The 19,376-nt window shown below is 43.7% G+C and overlaps 1 protein-coding gene across 1 annotated transcript in view; it reads right to left on the reverse strand.

Moving 5' to 3' along the window:
- Positions 1 to 19,376, reverse strand: part of WNK3 (WNK lysine deficient protein kinase 3) — a 584,725-nt gene that overhangs the window by 68,840 nt on the left and 496,509 nt on the right. Inside the window, 1 exon segment of the mRNA XM_030194275.1 lies at positions 15,597 to 15,808. Coding sequence (XP_030050135.1) covers positions 15,597 to 15,808 — 212 coding nt within the window.

The following is a 19,376-nucleotide window of genomic DNA, read 5'->3' on the forward strand; positions in this document are numbered from 1 at the left end:
GCTGAATATTTTAATACATGAGCAAACGAAAAAGCACTTAATGTTCCAGAAATTGAATTTTCAGAGGTTTGGGAATAAATCAGGCAAACTACTAGCAAATATTGCGCGACATCATGTGGCACGACACTTAATCCCTGAGATTTTAGACAAAAAGGGGAGGAAGATAGCTAACCCAGAGGGGATTTCTCACATTTTTCATGAATATTTAAAATATTCTCCAGGGAAGAGCAAGAGGATGGCCCTTTGGTAACAGATTATCTAGAGGACGCGGGCCTTCCCAGATTGCCTCCCTTAGCCCAAGAACGCTTATCTCAACCACTCATAGTGCAGGAATTGCAAGGAGTGATTAAAACTCTCCCGTTGGGGTTGGCACCGGGCCTCAACGGGCTCTCCAATGAATATTATAAGATATTACCACCAAAGTTTTGTGGTCACCTAATAGAGTTTTATGAGGAAGTGGTGCAGCGGGGTTCTTTCCCCCAGGGAGTAAATACAGCGTTAATAACACTGATTCCCAAGCCTGGGAAGCCAAGGGAACAGGTAACATCTTAGAGGCCCATTTCCCTTTTAAACGCTGATCTCAAGATACTGGCCCGGGCCCTGGCAGTAAGACTGGCATCCTACCTGCCAGATTTGGTGGGGGACCCTCAAGTGGGTTTTGTAAAGGGTAGACACTCCACTTTAAATGTTCGTAAAATATTATTATCCATAGCTCAATGCCAAACAACTGAAAACACCCTTACTCCTGGTTAGTTTAAACGCTGAAAAAGTGCTCAACAAAGTACACTGGGTATACCTGTTTAAAGTATTGGAATTTGTGGGTGTGGGAGGATGGTTCTATCAAGCAATTGTGGCCCTTTACACAGGCCCCTCTGCACGATTGCTAATTAACTCGCTGATTTCCCCTCCTTTTGAAATACAGGTAGGGACCAGACTAGGGTGTCCACTCTCACCACTACTGTTTCTTTTATATCTAGAACCCCTATTGCGTTCCATTATGAAAGATCCAGACATTATGGGTGTGGAACTCCCCTCGAAACTTGTGAAAGTACTGCCTTATGCAGACGATCTCTTATTAACTCTTACCTCGCCCCAGGCCTCGTTGTCTAGGCTGCTGTCCGTAGTAGATGAGTTCGGTTTTCATTTGGGATTCAGGCTTAACCTGCAGAAATCTGTGGCGCTGCCTAGTCAGCTAGAAATGAGGGATCAGTGGGAGGGCAATTTTCCTTTGAAATGGGCTTCTAAGTACATTACATACTTGGGGGTTAAGATCCCCATCGATTTAGCTGCTTTGTACTCTTTAAACTTAGATCCATTGAAGATTAGGGCGGCAGAGACAATGAGGGGTTGGCAGGCCCTACCACTGTCTCTTTTGGGGCATGTGGCGCCGTATAACATGCTACTCTTCCCAACTTGGATATACACATTTCAAATGCTGCCCTTATACTTGCTTCATAAAGATGAAAGGTGGTTGCATAGAAACAAACTGGTTTCTTTGGAAAGGGAGGAGGGCTCGCATGAGTATAATGAGGGCACAGCTTCCCCGGGCAAGGGAGGGGGGGGGGGGGTTGGGACTATTAAATCTGCAGTTTTCTTTTCCATTTCCAGCTGTTTGAGACATTTATCAGACTGGTTTCGTTCAACATCCCGTTTTTCTTGTACCTCAACGGAAACAAAATTGTTTGGTTCCGTGCATTTTGCGAGTTCGTTGCAGGGGAGGGGAGGGCGGGGTGGCTCCTTGGGTCCTGTGGGATATATTGTTTGGCCTTTGCAACAGACTTGGAAATGGGTAATCAATTTCCTTTCCCTGGACAGTAAGAACTCTCCACTGTTGCCAATTCGAGGTAACCCTGATTTCCCAGTGGTAGCTCCTCGGTGACTTTCCAGGATTGGGCAACTCGAGGTATCCATTATTTATTCCACATCTTAACGGAGCAGGGAGAGATAAAAACTTTTAATGATATATGCACTGAATTTCACATGGAAAACAAAGATGTCTTTGCTTATCATCAGCTGAAACACTATGTTAAAGCGCTGCCGAAGCATTCATTAACAGCAGAGGTTTGGGAGAGCTTCAGTGCACTGTTGGGCTTGGATGCTCAATTGCGAGTTCCACTGCGATATTTTCATTCTCATCTTAGAGATTCCACACAAGACTTTGATTTCTCGACAGTGGCGCTGCAGTGGAGCACGGAATTGGGAATCACACTTCTCAGAGACAAATTGAAGAGGCAACTATTAACTGTTTCTAAACTTACAGAGCATGTGGTTTGGCAGGAGATTCAGTTCAAATTCATACTGAGACTTTACATTTCTCCTCACAGAGCATGGAAGGCAACGCTGAAAGAGGATGACACCTGTCTCAAATGTAAGGCCCGGGGGGCTCACCTTGGCCACATGTTCTGGTTGTGTCCTGGAGTGCAGCAATTCTGGAAAGAGTTGGCCTCACAGGTATCTGCGTGTTGGCACACGGCCTGGAGACCTACTCCAGGGCAATTTGATCATTTCTCCAGCAGGGAGTGCATGTCGGCGAAAATGAATGCCTTCCTGCAATGTGTGGTGCTTATGGGGAAGAGGACAATCTTGTTGTTATGGAGAAGTGAGGAATACCCCACTGTGGCTCAATGGCGTTCGGCACTGATTCAGATGTGTTCCTTGGAAAAAAGGGGCATAAAGGATTTATCTTCTAAACAAGGAGACTCCTTTTGTGCAATTTGGGCCCCCTTCTGGGACACGCTCACCCCAGTTGCCCGAAGTAGAATCTTGAACTTATGGGGGGGGGGGGGGGGGGGGGGGGAGAAAAAGTTGTCATTGTGGTTTCATTACGGCTTGCTAAACATTATGTATGATGTTTAATTACACAGTTGGATATGATGATACAGTGACCTAAAAAAAAAAAAAAAAAAAAAAAAAAGGAGTGCCAGAGGTGATCTGGGAAATTATAGACCGGTGAGCCTGATGTCAGTGCCACACAAAATGGTAGAGACTATAATAAAGAACAAAATTATACAGCATAGATTTATGAGTCAAAGCCAACATGAATTTAGTCAAGGGAAAACTTCTTTGAAGGGGTGAATAAACATGTGGATAAAAGGTGAACCAATCGATATTGTGCATCTGGATTTTCATAACGCATTTGACAACGTACTTCATGAAAGACTCCTGAAGAAATTATAAAGTCATGGGATAGGAGGTAAGGTACCATTGTGTATTAAAAACTGGTTCAAAGATAAAAAACAAGAGTATAGTTAAATGGTCAGTATTCTCAATTACATTATTATCATACCAAGCAGATAGTCTGTGGTCCACTCTTCCAAATGATTTAAAACTAGGGTTCAACATTTCTGTTTTTAAAAAGGTGTTAAAAACTATTCTGTTTCATAAATACATCTTGGCTAGGTGAAATGTTTATAAGGCAGGTTAACTTTACAATATTCTGTTATATTCTATATCTTTGATCTAGTATCCTTGATTTGTTATCCGCTGAGAAATGCTTGTTGGCTTCAGTGGGCTATAAATGAAATAACTGTAAAACCACAAGATAACCAGGAAGGTGGGAATAAATGAGAGATATGAGAAATAGGTCCATTACAGGAAGGTGGCCATCTCCTGTGAAACGTACCAAAATTCTGTAGTAGCTTCAGAGGTCCAATGCGGATTTTGCTCTCCTGCAGGAAACAAATCTTTCCCACAAGGAACATGCTAAATTGCAGCAATGGTAGGTGGGCCAATGGAAGGTTAAGTGACTTGTCTAGAGTCACAATGACTGTGTGTCTACTGCAGCCCGGGGGAAGCATGGTGGGTATGCAGTGTTGATCCAGAAGGGTGTGGTGGATGCGATTCAGACTGTGGCAGTGGATCTGGAAGGCAGAATCTGTCGGGTGACGGTGACCCACCAGAAGCTGCTTATTTGCTCATAATTGCCTCTTTTATAAAAAGTTGACCCAGTTATTGTTGCCTTATCACCCTATGCCCCTTGTTGTGGGTGTTGATTTTAATATGGCATGGGATCCAACCATAGTTAAGTCCTATAACCCTCGCTTGGAGACAGTTAATCCCACTTGGACTTTACCCAATTTATGTAGTGTGCTAGACTTGGTTGATATGTGGCGGGTTCAGCATACCACTGAAAGGGATTACACTCATTTATTGCATGCCCATTCAACAGAGTCACGTAATGACTCCGTTTCCAGAAATCTGAGATTGGTCCTTATGCTATATCTGATCATGCTTGGTTTGGTTGGACTGGAGACCTAGTGGGGGTGAGGGGTGTGCAGCGTGCTGAGTTTTTCCTCTGGCCCTATACACTGACGTTGTGTTTCGGGATTGGATCCACCACTGTTGGACTGATGTTATCCATGAGGCTGATACCATGATTTATTGGGAGACAGCTAAGGTGGTGCTTAATGGTGAGATTGTCAGCTATTCTGGGCATGTCAAGAGGGCGAGGGATTGGGAGATCCTGCAGTTGGAATCCCAACACTGGTCTTTCAGGCAACACTTTGGGCATATGCTAGACCCAGTGCATAAACAACAGCTAATGGAAGCCTAGGTGGCCCTTAAGCTTCTGCAGGTGAGAATGAGGAAATCCTTAGCCTATTTTAAATATTGTCTTTACATGCAGGGTAATAAGTGTGGCCGGTTGCTGGCTCGTTAATTTCTTGGCGTGGGGGTGTGATCTGGGTTTAGTGCTCCGTGATTCCAGTGGGGAGGGGCACCTCAAGTTACAGCTGATATGGCTATTCAAAATATATTTGCACAGTACTGTTGAGCACTCTATGCTGCGTCCCATAATGATGGTATGCAAGCATTTAGACAACACTCAAGTGCTGGTCCTTACTGACACTAAGAGAGGGGTGTTGAATCAACCTTTGAGTTTCGATGAGGAATTGTTGGTTATTAGGCAGATTCCCTTGATGAAGACTCCTGGTCCAGATGGCTATAGGGTAGAATTTTATAAACTGATGGGAGAACGCCTATGTGCTGCCTCTCATTCTCATGGTGGATGCAGAAGCAGTCCCACTGGAGCTTAATACTGCTCAGATTATCATTCTCCCCAAGCCAGGACAGGACCCTATGTTGCCTGAATCCTTCTGGCCTATCTCTTTACTCAATTTTGGGATTAAACTTCTGGCTAAGGTCATGGCCAGTAGGCTTGCTCGGTATCTATCCTTCTTAATCTCTGAGGCCCAGGAAGGGTTTTTGTACAGGGTTGGTCCTAGTGAAGGATCTGCAGAAGATTTTAGTGGCGTTGGAATGGCGAGTTTGGGATGAACTGTCCTTCATTGTTGATCAGCTTCGATGCCAAGAAGGCTTTTGACCTTGTCCGCTGGGATTTTCTTTTTGAGACTTTGCTGAAGTATGTTACTGATGTGTGGTTTTTGTCAATGGTTAAAGTGCTTTATTCGTCTCCTGGAGCTCAGGTCATGGATAATGTCACAGTGTCTGTTAGCTTCCCAATTCAACATGGTAGTAGAGAGTGCTGTCTGCTATCGCTGTTACTTTTTATCCTTACCATGGGCCTGCTGTTGTAGGACGTCTATCAGACGCCAGACGTCCATGGTGTTAGGATAGGTTGTGTTTTAAACAGCGGCCTTTGCCGATGACATCTTAGTGCATACTACATAGCCTGATCGGTTGCTACCGACACTTTAAGACTTGTTCTTAGAATATGGGGATTTTGCTAGTTTTAAATTGAATCTTCACAATTCAGAGGCGCTGCCTTCCATGGCAGCTCTTAAGGCACTCTGGGGCTCTACTTTGCCATTGAAATGGGTGACTCAGTCATTTTGGTATCTGGGAATTCAACTGGCGATGCATCCTACAACCTTATATGCCATTAAAAACCCTTTAGTGTCCAATGTTCCCGTAATAAGCCACATGGGAACAGATTGATGGGAACATTGGACACTAAAGGGTTAATGTTCTACTATTGTTTGAAGAGACTCAATGGCTGTTACAGGGCTGAAGGCATCTCCCACCATCTCTGATGGGGCGTATTAGTTTGCGTCGTATGATTATTTTTCCAAGATAGTTATACCTATTGCAAACTTTGCTGTTGGTGTGTTGCAGCAAGATATTCGTAAGCTTTATGGTCTTTTTAGTAAATTCTGCTGAGCAGGTAGGTAAGCGAAAGTCCACTGGCAATATTTGCTTGAGAACTGGAGCCAGGGAGGCATGGGACTGCCAGACTGCAAGCTGTACACAATCAGGCTTACTTGTTGCACCACTTAGGGGACTGGCTTTTTGGTAAATCCCGGTTTACGCCCTTGGATCTGGAGTGCAAATATTTTGCCCCTTATGATTTTCTCACTCAGTTGCATTGCCCAAGCACTCAGCTTCCTTCTTGTTATAAAGGGCTCTAGTCTTCTACGGCCGTTACGGGAGGTTTGGAGGGCTCTGGTGCTGTTGTTGGGGGGAGGTTTCCCTCCATCACTGATCTCTTCTTGCCATCCACGGGAATCTGAATTTTGAGCCCAGGATGGATAACCCTATTTTCTGAGCCTGGAAGGCTGGTGGTCATCTTTGCTTGGAACATCTTTTGACTCAGGACACGATGCTCTTGTCATTTGAGGACCTTCAGCAGAGGACTGGTGTCCAATGGGGTAAGTGTTCTGGTTACTGTCAGCTTTGTCACTATATTTTCTCCCTCAATGCTGATTCTTTACATCGCAGCATGGGCGCTAAACTACAGGAGTTCTTTTGGTCGCTTTCTTTACGGGGTGCTGTCTCAAGTCTTTGCAAGGCTCTTTAGTCGTGACGGGGGAGGGGGGAGAGACATGGCTTATCGGGTCTTTGGGATTGATAGGCAGTGGAGCTGGGGAGGGTTTTATATTCTTGGGACCTTTGGGCCACCATTGGGACTATTCCTCATTTGGTCTCTGCGGCCTGATTCCAGAAATGCCATTTTAGAGTGATTCACCATACTTATTTCTCCCAAGTGCAGCTGTTTCAAGAACAGAAAGTACATCAGCATTACAACTACAGCTTCTGACTTCCCTATAAAAAGGGGCTCTTATCAGAGATAGGGGCTACTTTGTCAACATCCCTCCCTGAGAAGCAGACCTGTGTAGAACCCGACTGACCATCTGAGGGACATGCTGACATTTGAAGGATTGCATCAGGTTGTATGTGCCATATACTTTTGTATTGGTGCTGACGGTTAGAGTGACTCTTTGCATGTCCAAGTCTAGGTATGGATTTATGTGCATTTACCCTCTGTAATGAGACTGGGTTTGTATTCATTTCTATCTTTCTTATATCATGTTTGCTGCTATTGTAAATAAAATTGCCCTATTTTTATAATACTTTGGTGTGGAATTAGTTCCTTCTATTATTTTTGGCACAGTGGGCTTGGATCTAAGGATAAGGGGAATACATATTGCACCTGACACTCCACTCACTAAAGCTAGTCTTGTCTGGGTCCCATTTCTTTCAGAATTTATACTGTCAGGCACCCCAATAACACCCCAAAAAAGAGTGGTATCTGTATCGTGCTTATCATACTCAAGATGTATAAACATCATTCTATATTTTTTATAAAATAGCAGTGGATTTCTTTCATCAAGATCCCAATTTATTTTTACCACCACCACCAACCCTCTCTACAGAATTGTACCAAGACAATTTGAATTTTGCACAAAGAACTCCATCTTTGTATCTGTAAAGCAGAGATAACTGTCTTTTGCATATACTGCCTCCTAAACTGAGTTTGGTTTGATTATTATGTAGTCTAATGAAGGAAACACAACTACTACTCACTGATCTTTACTATTAGAATTACGGATGTTTCAGACAAAAATTCTGGGAGCACAGGCAAATACAGAAGAAAGTACTTTTATGTCAGTGGTTTCTGGCAAACCACAGAAATCTTTGATGACTTTTGGTAATAGGAATATGCAGGTAGCCTATGATAAACCTGGGTCCCTAGTGACACAAAGCAGTCATGCAGACTTATGGTTTGGAATCCTGACTTCATACATCCTATCTGAAAATATTCCTTTACCACAGCCATTACAGATCTAGCAGTTCTGAAAACCCTTATTCTCTTGGCCAGTATGAAAAAATGGATGTAAATTTCAGAATTCTTATGCTGATATCCTTTCCAGAAAGTTCTTGCTATTTGCCTAGCTATACTGAAAGAACCCCGACGTAACAATATATTCCCTTGAAACATTTTTTGGAAAGATTGATCATTTCCTGAAAAAAGAATTACTCACCTGTAGTAGGTGTTCTCCAAGGACAGCAGGACACATATGGGTGATATCAGAGGAGCCCCGGCACAGACACTGCACAGCATTCTATTACTTCTAGAAGTGCTGGCATGAATGCATGCTTTCCCACCTGCCTGACTTGTGTGGGATCCACAGTTGGATAAAAAATTCAACTCCTAGGGAAGGTGGGAAGGATATGGTAAAAGGATATGGTAATATTTCTGTTGTCCTCAGAGAACACCTGCTATAGGTGAGTAACTGCTTTCTCTGAGGATTGGCAGGGACTATCATAATTTTGTGGTTATAAAATCTGGTGCAACTTCAGATTCATGGCCAGTGGCGTAGCTAGGTGGGGTGCCAGGGGAGCGGCCAAATCCCCCAAATGGAGATCTGGTGCCGGCGCCTATTTTTCTCGTTGTGCAGAACTGAAAATGTGCGCTGGCGCAAGTCCACTCTCGCTCCCCCCTGCGCCGTCAACCTGGCTACGCTTCTGCTCATGGCATCCAAATTGTGTGGTCCCTCAGGGTTCCCCACTCTGTTTTATTTAATGGTTTTTTTTTTTTCAGTTCTTTAGGTCCAGAGTTAAGATGATTGGGTTTGAAATATTACATCTATGCAGATGTTCGAATTATTTTTCCAAATATAAATTCACAGAATGAAACTTTTCAATTTATGACTACTACGTTTGCTCAGATATCCAAATGGATGCTTGATCATAAACTGAAGCTTAATACAGAAAAAACTTATTTACTTTGGGTTGGAGGGAAGAAAGTTCCTAATCCCCAATTCCAACCTGACCCTAGAAGGAAAAATTCTCTCTTTCCAGTCTACAGTACGCAGTTTAGGTATATGGTTAGATTCAACTCCAGATGGTCATTAAGAGGTGAATCATTTAATGACTTCAGTTTTTGTTCAATTATATTTTTTTACGTCCGATTCGTTTGATTTTCTCAATTGATAATTTACAGAAATTAGTACTAGCATTCATCCATGCCAGATTAGACTACTGTAACTTTTCTATCTTGGTATTTCAAAATCACTTTTATCAAGTTTGCAGCTATTATAAAACAGCTGTGAAAATAATTTTTGGCAAGGCAAAATATGATAGGGTTTCTTCTTTGTTGCACAGGTTATACTGGTTGCCAGTTACTGCTAGAATAAATGTTAAGGCTTTTTGTTTGGCTTTTAACATTTTATATGGATGATTGTCCTTTTTATTTACCCAACTTAATAAAAAATGTGCCCTTATTTGATTTCTACTCGACTAATTCACTTAGAGTTGCCTCCATCTTCTTCATTAACACTACTCTCCTTTGCTAAACAACTTTTTAATTATCACCATCAATTAGATGTCAGCCCAATTACCTTAGATTTAGAAAAAAACTGAAGGCCTAGCTATTTCATAAATACCTGGGATAATTTAACTACATCTAGAGAAAGGTTCAATTCAGTTAAATTGATCTTTTAAAATTTAATTCGTATATCAATGTTCGGAATATTATGCTTTGAATGTAACTTCTTAATCTTTTGTAAACCAATCTTGAGCTCTGGGTACTGATGCTATATAAATGCCCAGTTGTTGTGCAGTTACTACAGTTGGGAATCCCTAGCTACCAGGCTCACCAAATAAAACAACAAAACAGACAACAGGGAGTTGCAACAGCAAGGCCAACTAGAACCAATAACCAACATAAAATGTCCTGTTGTGAAGGTACAAAAATTAATGGGCCTAGGAGGGTGGAGTTGGATTCTAGACGCCAAACACATTTTTAAGAACTGTCTGACCAAACCAGTTGTCATGTCGGGAATTCTGCTCGAGGCAGCAGTTACATGTGAATATGTGGACTGAAGGCCACATCACAGCTCTACAAATCTCCTCAATAGAGGCTGATCTCAAGTGGGCTACTGATGGCCACCATGGCTCAGACATTGTGAGCTGTGACATGACCTTCCAGAGTCAGCCCAGCCTGGGAGTAAGTGAAAGAGATTCAGTCTGCCATCCAATTGGATAAAGTGTGTTTACCAATGGCTGCCCCCATCCTGTTTGAGTCGAAAGAATCAAAAATCTGGGTGGACTGTCTATGGGCTTCAATCCACTTCATATAGAAGACTAAGGCTCGCTTGCAGTCCAAGGTGTGCTTTTGCCAGGATAGGTATGAGGTTTTGGAAAAAACTGTTGGAAGGACAATTGACTGATTAAAATGGAACTCTGACCCCACCTTAGGAAGAACTATTCTGTTATGATGAAACTTTCTGTAGGCAGATCTACTACTAGGGCCTGAAGCTCGTTGACCCTGTGAGCTAAAGTGACTGCCACCAAAAACAAGACCTTCCAGGTCAGGTACATAAGATGTCAAGCATCTTAAAAGGAGCGCTCTCGTTTGTGAGGAGATCGATATGGAGCTGGGTCTCCTGAGTGGACCACTGACCTTGGGTGCGAAGCCCATCTACATGAGCACCCCATCCCTGGTTGGATGTATCTGTGGTCAGAATTTTCTGGGGAGGAGGAATTTGGATTGAAAGTTCCAGATTCAAATTGCTCTGAATTGTTCATCAGAGAAGTGACTGTACCAACTCTGGAGTGTCTGAGATGACATCTGCCAGATTCCTGTGGCTTGACACCACTGGACATCTCACAAATGGAGGCGTGCCATGGGAGTGACATGTACTTTTGAGGCCATGTAGCCCAACCACCTCAACATCTGTCGAGCTGTGACCTGCTGGGTGTGCGGAACCTGACAAGTGATGCGAGAGCATCCACCCTTTCCTGAGGGAAGGTAGGCTCAAGCTTGAACCATGTCTAACAGGGCTCCTATGTACTACAATTGCTGAAGTGGGAGCAGGTGGGACTTTGGGTAATTGATAACAAACCCTAGCAGTTCTGATACCCAAACTGTATTGATTCTTGAACACCTTCCTTTGATGTACTCTTTACCAGCCAATCATCCAGATAGGGAAACACATGCACCCCCAGTCTGCGTAGCGACACTGCGACTACAGTAAGACATTTTGCAAACACTCAGAGCAGACGTGAGGTCAAATGGCAGAACATGGTACTGGCAGTGGCTTTCCTACTCTATATCTGACATACCTCCTGTGACTGGAACATACCTGGATGTGGGTGTGAGCATCCTTTAAGTCAGAGAACATAGCCAATCATTTGCCTGAATTTTCTATAGTTCCCTTTCCAAAATCTCTAATATCATCATTATTGTGAACCGCTATGATGGTACACACCCTTTAGCAATATATCAAGAATAAAGCAATGTGAATAATGGGAAGAAGGGTGCCTAGGGAAGCCATCCTAAACTTTTCTTTGGTTAGATATTTGCTCAGAGCTCTTAGGTCTACAACGGGACGAAATTCTGCCCCTCTTCTTCCCCAGGTAGAATGGGATCGACCACAAGGAATTTTAGAAGGGAAGAGTTTCTCTACAAGCACTACCTCATGCTGAGATTTGATGCTCTTGGTGGGCAGTTTGGAGGAGGTTAATGCCAACTGAGGGTGTAACCCTCTCAGATAAGGGGCCAGTTTGATTGGGAAAATTCAGCCTCACTCCAACTAGTAGGCTGTCTGAAATGGGCACTTTTATGGCAGCTATACTCTACTGGAATCAGTCAAAAGCTCATCCCCTGATCAGACTGGGGAGCTGGCTGGGACTTCTGGGCCCACTGCTGCTGAGGTCAGAAGCATGGAGCCTACCTTGCTGGGGAGGATCAGTTGAGAATGTGAACCCACACCTTTTGAGAGTAGGAAGAACTCTTCCAACTACCACCTGAAAACCTCTGAGAAAAGGAGTCTGCGGAAGGAGTGGGTTGAGACAGGGAATCAATGGCATTGGTATTTTTCTTAATGATGTCAGCGACCTCTTCCAACCTTGTCTCCAAAAAGGTTGTCTCCTTGGCAAGGGACGTCTGCCAGCTTTTCCTGAACTGCTGGTTCTAGGTCTGAGACATGCAGCCACAAGTCTGCACATACCAATACCTAATGCAGAAAGTATGGACACTACGTCAAAAGCATCAAAAGTTGTCCGGGCTATGTGCTTTTGACACTCCTTCTGCTTGGATTCTAGCTAATGGAGTTCTGTTGCCTTCTCTAGAGGTAGTGTGTCTGCAAACTCCGCTACACTGAGAATCAAGTTCTTCAAGTAAAGGCTCACGTAAAACTAGTAGGACTGGATGCAGGTGATTAGCATTGAGTCCTGAAACACTTTCCTCTCAAAAGACTACAGAGTGTGAGTATCCCTATCTGGGGGGGAGCTGAGGAATGGGTTCTTGAACTTCTGGTCCTTTTAAGGATGGATTCAACCCACCATGGAATTGTGCGGAAGCTGCTGCTGCTTCTCAAATCTGGGAGCCTTCTGGATTCTATGCCCGCCTTCTTTGGTATAGGCTGCATAGCGAGGGGGAAAGTCTCCCAATTCCCCATCTTTGCTGTCTTAAGGATGCTGTGCATGGACACAGTCACAGCTGCCTTAGGAGGGGAGTTATAATCAAGAACTTGCAACAACTGGGCCCTGGTTTTATTTTTGATTTCCAAATTAAATGAGATGGCCTTAGCCATCTACCTCAGAAATTTAACAAAGGAGAGACCTTCTGGGAGAGATTTTTCTCCTTGGCTGGGGTGGAGGGGTCCAAAGGAAGGCCACTCTTCCAAGGGCTCCTCTGATTCAATCTCAGACCCCCAGAAGTGGTCTTCATGAGTTGCCCAAGTCCGTGCCTGCCTGGGATCACTGAGCACATGGCCAGGTTCTGGGTGAGACAGGTCCCTCTCCTGTTCTCTGGTGTCGCTTCCTCTCCCGATGGGCTGGAGAGGTGCAACGGATCGGTCAATGCCAGCTCTGACACCTGACGGGGCACTGGTGTCAAAGAGTGCCTGACAGGCAGGGTGTAGGTTTCTAAGTTGGGTTGAGATGGCACTGTAGCTGACACTGACAGCCTCGGTGATTTGGCATTATGCTGAGCCAGGATACGCTCAGCTCCTCTTGTAACATGACCCAAAACCACTCCTCGGGGACAGGCATCAGTAAAAGCATGGCTGGGGCCAGTACAGAGAGTGCCTGTGAAGGCTTCAGGGAGACTGGCACATTGGCATCGCTTCCACAGAGAGGGAGTGGCCCTCTCAGTGTAAATGCTTCTCGAGTATCAGTGATGCCAGTGATTTGGAGCTCCAGCATCGTGCATCGAGGAGGACCGATGTCAGTGCTTCTAAACCTCCACTTGATGTACAATGGGATTCCTTGGTGCTGATGTGGATGACATGGAATCCTCATGGATCCTCGGTATCGGGTCCGATGCTTGTCCCAATTGGGTGCTATCGACACCTGACAATTGAGGCAGGGAAGACCTCCTTGATGCCGATGCATCCCAATGTCTGGTGTGGCTCCTGATGCCATTTGGACTGACGCCTCCAATGGCGATGGACTGGACTTCGGTGCACCAAAATGTTTCTCAGGCAGGGCCTCTCTACTCATCTGTGTTCTTTTCTGCATATGAGCTTACAGTGAGAGGACTTATCAGAGCCAAGGTACAGTGGGCACCAGTTGTGAGGATCAGTCACAGACATGGTCCTACCACAGCTGGAGGACTTTTTAAGCCCACTGGGAACAATCTGGGACATATCAGTAAATAGAAAGCCAAAGCAAAATTAAATGGCTCAAATTAAAAAACAAATTTTTTTAAAGAAGAGGGACCTGACCAGAAGCTCAAGCCTAAGTAGGACATGAATAGTGAAAAAATAAAAGTGCTGAAAGCACTAAAAAAATAAATAAACGGAACAGGAGGAAAAAATAAAATAAAAATTGGTCCTGTGCTACTCACTAGAAAAAATTGGGGACAGGAAGGCCAAGCAAAAAAACTCAGTAAGGAAGAATGCATGACAGAGAATCAGAACAAACTTCTATGCTCCATGGATGAAGAGAAACTGTGGATCCCATGGAAGTCAGGCCTGCAAAAAGCTTCTAGAAGTAACAGAATGCTGGGCAGAGTCTGTGCTGGGGCTCTGTTGATAGCGGCACCCATCTGTGGTAATTGTAGAATTGCTTAAGTAAACAATAGTAGGAGGATCACCATAAAGGACTCCAAGGTATAAGGTCACCAAACATATAAAGAGGAATCCAATAAAATGTATATGGAAAGATGCTGTTTAACTTTGACAAAATATTTCTAAAAAGCAAGGAAAAGACCTCAAAACGCCCGACCGCTTACTTTCAATTTTCGGTGGCTTTAACTGGGGGTGTGGTGTTCATCACTGGTCATAAAAACCTTGCTTGGAACAATTATTTTAACTTTTTAATTTATTTCCAAAAAGATTTTAACAATTTTACTCTTTTTTACAAAAAGTTTTTTTTAATATATTGACAGTATCAATGCTAACTTCAAATTTTATTTGACTGACAAGTGCTCAACTACTTTATCTATGCAAAACTGCTCTATAGGACTTAATGAGAATTAATGAAGGTTTTTATGAACCAAATAAAATTTGAAGTTAGCATTGATACTGTCAATCAAATAAAATTTGAAGTCAGCCTTGATACTGTCAATATATTTAAAACATTTTTTTGTAAAAAAGAGTAAAATTGTTAAAAATCTTTTTGGAAATAAATTAAAAGTTAAAATAATTGTTCCAAGCAAGGTTTTTATGACCAGTGACGAACACCACGCCCCCATTTAAAGCCGCCGAAAATTGAAAGTAAGCGGTCGCCGTTTTGAGGTCTTTTCCTTGCTTTTTAGAAATATTTTGTCAAAATTAAACATATTTCCATATACATTTTATTGGATTCCTCTTTATATTTTTGGTAATTGTAGAATTGCTGTCACAGTATTTTTAAGTCGTCCTCTGAAGGAGACCTGCAAGAGGAAGGAGGTTGCTCTTATATCAGCCCTCCAGATTTACAGAATTTTGTCTGGAAACAAGCATTTGGGTATAATTGACAAAATTTAAAAGGCTACCTGACAGAACAAGTGGATGAGCTATCTTACAGCATTTGAGGACTAAAAACCACAACAGTTAGACACAGTGAATAGTTGGAGAAGAGAGAGAGGAAGGCCAGCAGACGTCATTTCAGTCTGATGACTGGCCTTCAGCCCAGTCATAGTCACCAAACCCTGCTGATGGGAGACATGAGAATGTAGGCTCAGCAGCACTCTATGGACAGAAAAGGTGTGCCATATTAACAGAGAAAGAAACACTCTCTATATGAAAGAGTCTTAGTAGCCAGTAGAAAAGGGGCACTACTGCTCTGTACTAGATGCAATACACCATCTCTATCCAGTGAGGCAAAAAAAGTGGTTTACTGATACAGCCTAATGAGGATATTTGTTGTGTTTGCCTGAAAGTTTTCTTACATCATCTCCTAGGTCAACAGTACTCTGCTTTACTTACCAAGGCTACTAATGCCATTCTCAATGTGCAGTAGAGACTGAGGACGGCTACGCAGCTTGTTCTTCACAGACCGGGGTCGGCGTGGAGACTGGGGCTGTTGCGAACTCTCTCCCAGCTCAGATTTGCATTCTCTCATTGAACGGAGACGTTCATACAAAGCCTGTAGCTCCTGGTTCTGTTGTGCCTGAAGAGTCACCACCTCTTGAATATGTCTGCAGAAGAAGAGAGTCAAATGTTGTCCTTTTGATGGAGATGAGTGTACTACCCATTGTACAGAGGAAGCAGGAAAGGAAAAGGGGATAGCTGTGCAAAGGCATAGAGAAAACGGCACTGGGAAAGGCTACTACAAATGGGATACAATAGAATTTCTTCACCAGAAAGAAAATAAGGAAAAAGTTGGACTGAATTTTGCATTAGAACACAACAGCTGCCACTGAAATACAGAAAAATCAGGGAGAGTCAATTATTGTGGGTTGCCCTAAAAAAAACATTTCTACACATACAAGACTTCTATTCACAGCGAAAAATAGGGCATTCTGAAATATACATAAAAAGGAATGAAAGAAGGCATTTTGCTTATAAAGAATGTCAATATATTAGATGCATATTCAATAGCTTACTTGTTGTAGCATTAGCTAAGAATAATGAAGTCTTGGATGCCCTTCGAGAAGAGTTCCTTAGTGAACTATTTAGAACAGTAAACTAAAACAATGTTTCTCAATCTTTCAGGTAGCAAAGTACACCCAAACTTCAGAAAGTGTTCATATGTAACCTCGGCAATGGGAATGAACCCACTGCCATGCAAAACACAATGCACAAAAATTTTAACCATAGTTTAATGAGAGGAAGGGATAACCTGGCAAGAGAAAGAAGAGAAGAGGGCAAGAAAGGGAAAGTGATGAGAGAATGGACAGGCAGGCCCCTACAGCAGAAGCAACATAGCTACCGTCCTCCATAAGTAGACCAACTATCATAAGGTGTTTTTATGTATGAGATATGGGAAACCATAACATTTCCTGTCTCTCAGAAAATCAGCAGGAACTAATTGGCTCTGACATCATCACTTCCTACCCTCACAGAAACATAGCCTCAAGATAACATTTTCCAACCCCCCCACAAAAATCACCATTAGTTTCCTCCATACTCAAATCTTCTCTTGTACTCTGCACTTGCCTCACATTACTCTTCTGCTTCCTTCTAGTAACAGAATCTCACTAATCCGTCTTTTGTCTACACACTGTAATCAGCAGCTTCCTTTTTCACTCTCTTACCCTCCCCTTTTCTCCTTTCACTTCACTCCTGCCTGCCACTCCTTAGTCAAACTCCTCTCACTCTTGTTCTTCTCCCCCAGTAGAAAGTTTTGCTTCTATTCAGAAAGTACCCAAAGACACAATTGTTTCTTGGCATTTTCTAATTTGTCATTCTAAGAGATTATGTTTTCACTATAATTGACCTTTTGACTTTTCTGTTGATGTTCTATATGAAATTTTGTTCATGTTTAATTGTTATTCACATAGAATTGTAAAGACAAGAGGATTATAAATTTAGGAGCAATGAGCAATATGAATATAGAAAGTTAAGTCTTATCAGTTTGAATATCTCTCTATAAAAAACACACCTCCAACGTTCTATTGAAGCCTCAAGTCTCCCAATGTTCTAAAATGCCATGGTGTAGATCGCTTTTTCTCCATGAGTGTCTGCCCTGCCCTTGCGTCAAACGTGATGACGTGGAGGGCGGAGCAGTTACACTCCACGAATCTCATCGCCCACCCGTTCGTGACTTCAAACGCATCGCCTGCAAGAAAGGGAGGACTACCATCGCCCCCGCCCTTGCGTCCCAACGCGATGATGTCGAGGGCGGAGCACTGACACGGGAGGAAGCGAGGGAGGAAAGCAGCATGAACGTGTGAGGGAGGGAGGGAGCGAGCCAGCATGAACATGGGAGGGTGGGAGGGAGGCTGGCAGGCAGCCTGAACGTCACAGAGAGGGAGGGAACAAGCCAGCCTGTATGTGGGAGGGAGGGAGCCAGCCTGAAAGTGGCAGTGGGAGGAGGGCCACGACCCTGCTACGCGGAGGGAGGGGGGGCCACGACAGTGAAGCTGGGAGGGGGGAGGTCAATGAATTGTATCTCCCATCCAATCGTGACGTCACACGCATCGCCTGCAAGAAATAAGGAAGGAGTACCATCGCCCCGCCTTCGCGTAACGCCGCGATGACGTCGAGGGCGGAGCACTGACACGGGAGGAAGCGAGAGAGCGAGCCAGCCTGAACGTGGGAGGGAGAGAGGGAGTCAGGCAGGCAGCCTGAACGTCGGAGGAAGGGAGGGAACAAGCCAGCCAGCCTGAACGTGGGAAGGAGCGAGGGAAGGAGCCAGCTTGAACGTGGCAGTGGGAGGGAGGGCCATGACCCTGAAAGGCGGAGGGGAGGAAAACGGGAAGGGGAAGGAAGACACGGGGGAGGGGGAAAGAGGGTGGGAGACAGAGGGGGCCCCCTGCCGCACACTCTCATTCTATGTCACACACACACACTCGCACATTCACTCTCTCTCTCTCTCACACAGTCACTCTCACACACACTCTCTCAAACATACACATTCCGAAGAAAACCTTGCTAGCGCCCATTTCATTGGTCTCAGAAACGGGCCTTTTTTACTATTTTAATTATAATATGGGTAAAAAAAAATTTTTTTTAATTTTCTTATCTCAAAGTAAATAGTTTTAGAAGTTTGGGAAGGTTTTACAGATGATTGTAAAACGCTTTGATTTGAAAGCGGGATATAAATCCATGAAATAAATAACGAGCACAAATTTGTGCCATAAATGATTTGGGGGCTCTTCTTATTTGGATTACATTCTGGTGTAGATACCGATACTGTATCATGTAAACAGTAGAGTTACATGTTTGTTGTTTGGGTTTTAAATACATTATTCAGATACAGAGTATCAAAAGGAGCAGTGAGGCATTCTCCCCTATTTTACCTGATTGTTCATTATATCATCCATGTTTCTATATATATTACCAATTGTATCTGTACCCTGAAATGGCATAAGTCATGATGGAAAATTGTAAGCCACATTGAGCCTGCAAATAGGTGGGAAAATGTGGGATACAAATGCAACAAATAAATAAAATAAATAAATAGTGAGGTTTTAGGACTTGAAGCAGGACTTTTCCGCATTGCTGTTTTGATGTTGCCACTTCAGCGCCACCAAACAGTGCAGAAGTTAAGGCTGCAAGAATTTGGGGCAACTGGAATTTTGGACATAGGCAAAAGTTCTCTATTTCTCTCCACCACACTGTCCTCCAGTACTCCTTGGGAGAATGGCAGTGCCTGCTCACTGCAGTCAGGGGTCCCTGGGCAGAAGGAAAATATGAGCTGCTCCACGTGGTACCTGTGAGGGAGGACAGAACAGGCTTCCTGAAGAATAGTTCCTTCCTTATAGGCACAACTTGAGATAGCCCACATTTCCCTTCTGCAGCGAGCGGGCACAGCCCTGCTCCTGACCAACATTGGTGGTCAGGGGGAGGAGAAGTAGAGGACTTTTGCCTGGATCCAAAATTCCGGCTGCTCAAAATTCTGGCGGCCTTAAGTTCCACGCCATTTTGCCAGTACTGACATGGTGACACTAAAACAACAATGCCAAAAGCTCACATACCCATTGGGACTACGTTCAAAAATGTAAATGTTGAGGGCTCACGTGATGACTGGCTGAAAGAGGATGTTCTTCTCCTGTGCTCCTGCGGAGCTTACAATAACTGCAAATAAACTGCTTTTCTGAG

This window comes from Microcaecilia unicolor, chromosome 2 (assembly GCF_901765095.1).
Source record: "Microcaecilia unicolor chromosome 2, aMicUni1.1, whole genome shotgun sequence".
Taxonomy (NCBI): Eukaryota; Metazoa; Chordata; class Amphibia; order Gymnophiona; family Siphonopidae; genus Microcaecilia; species Microcaecilia unicolor.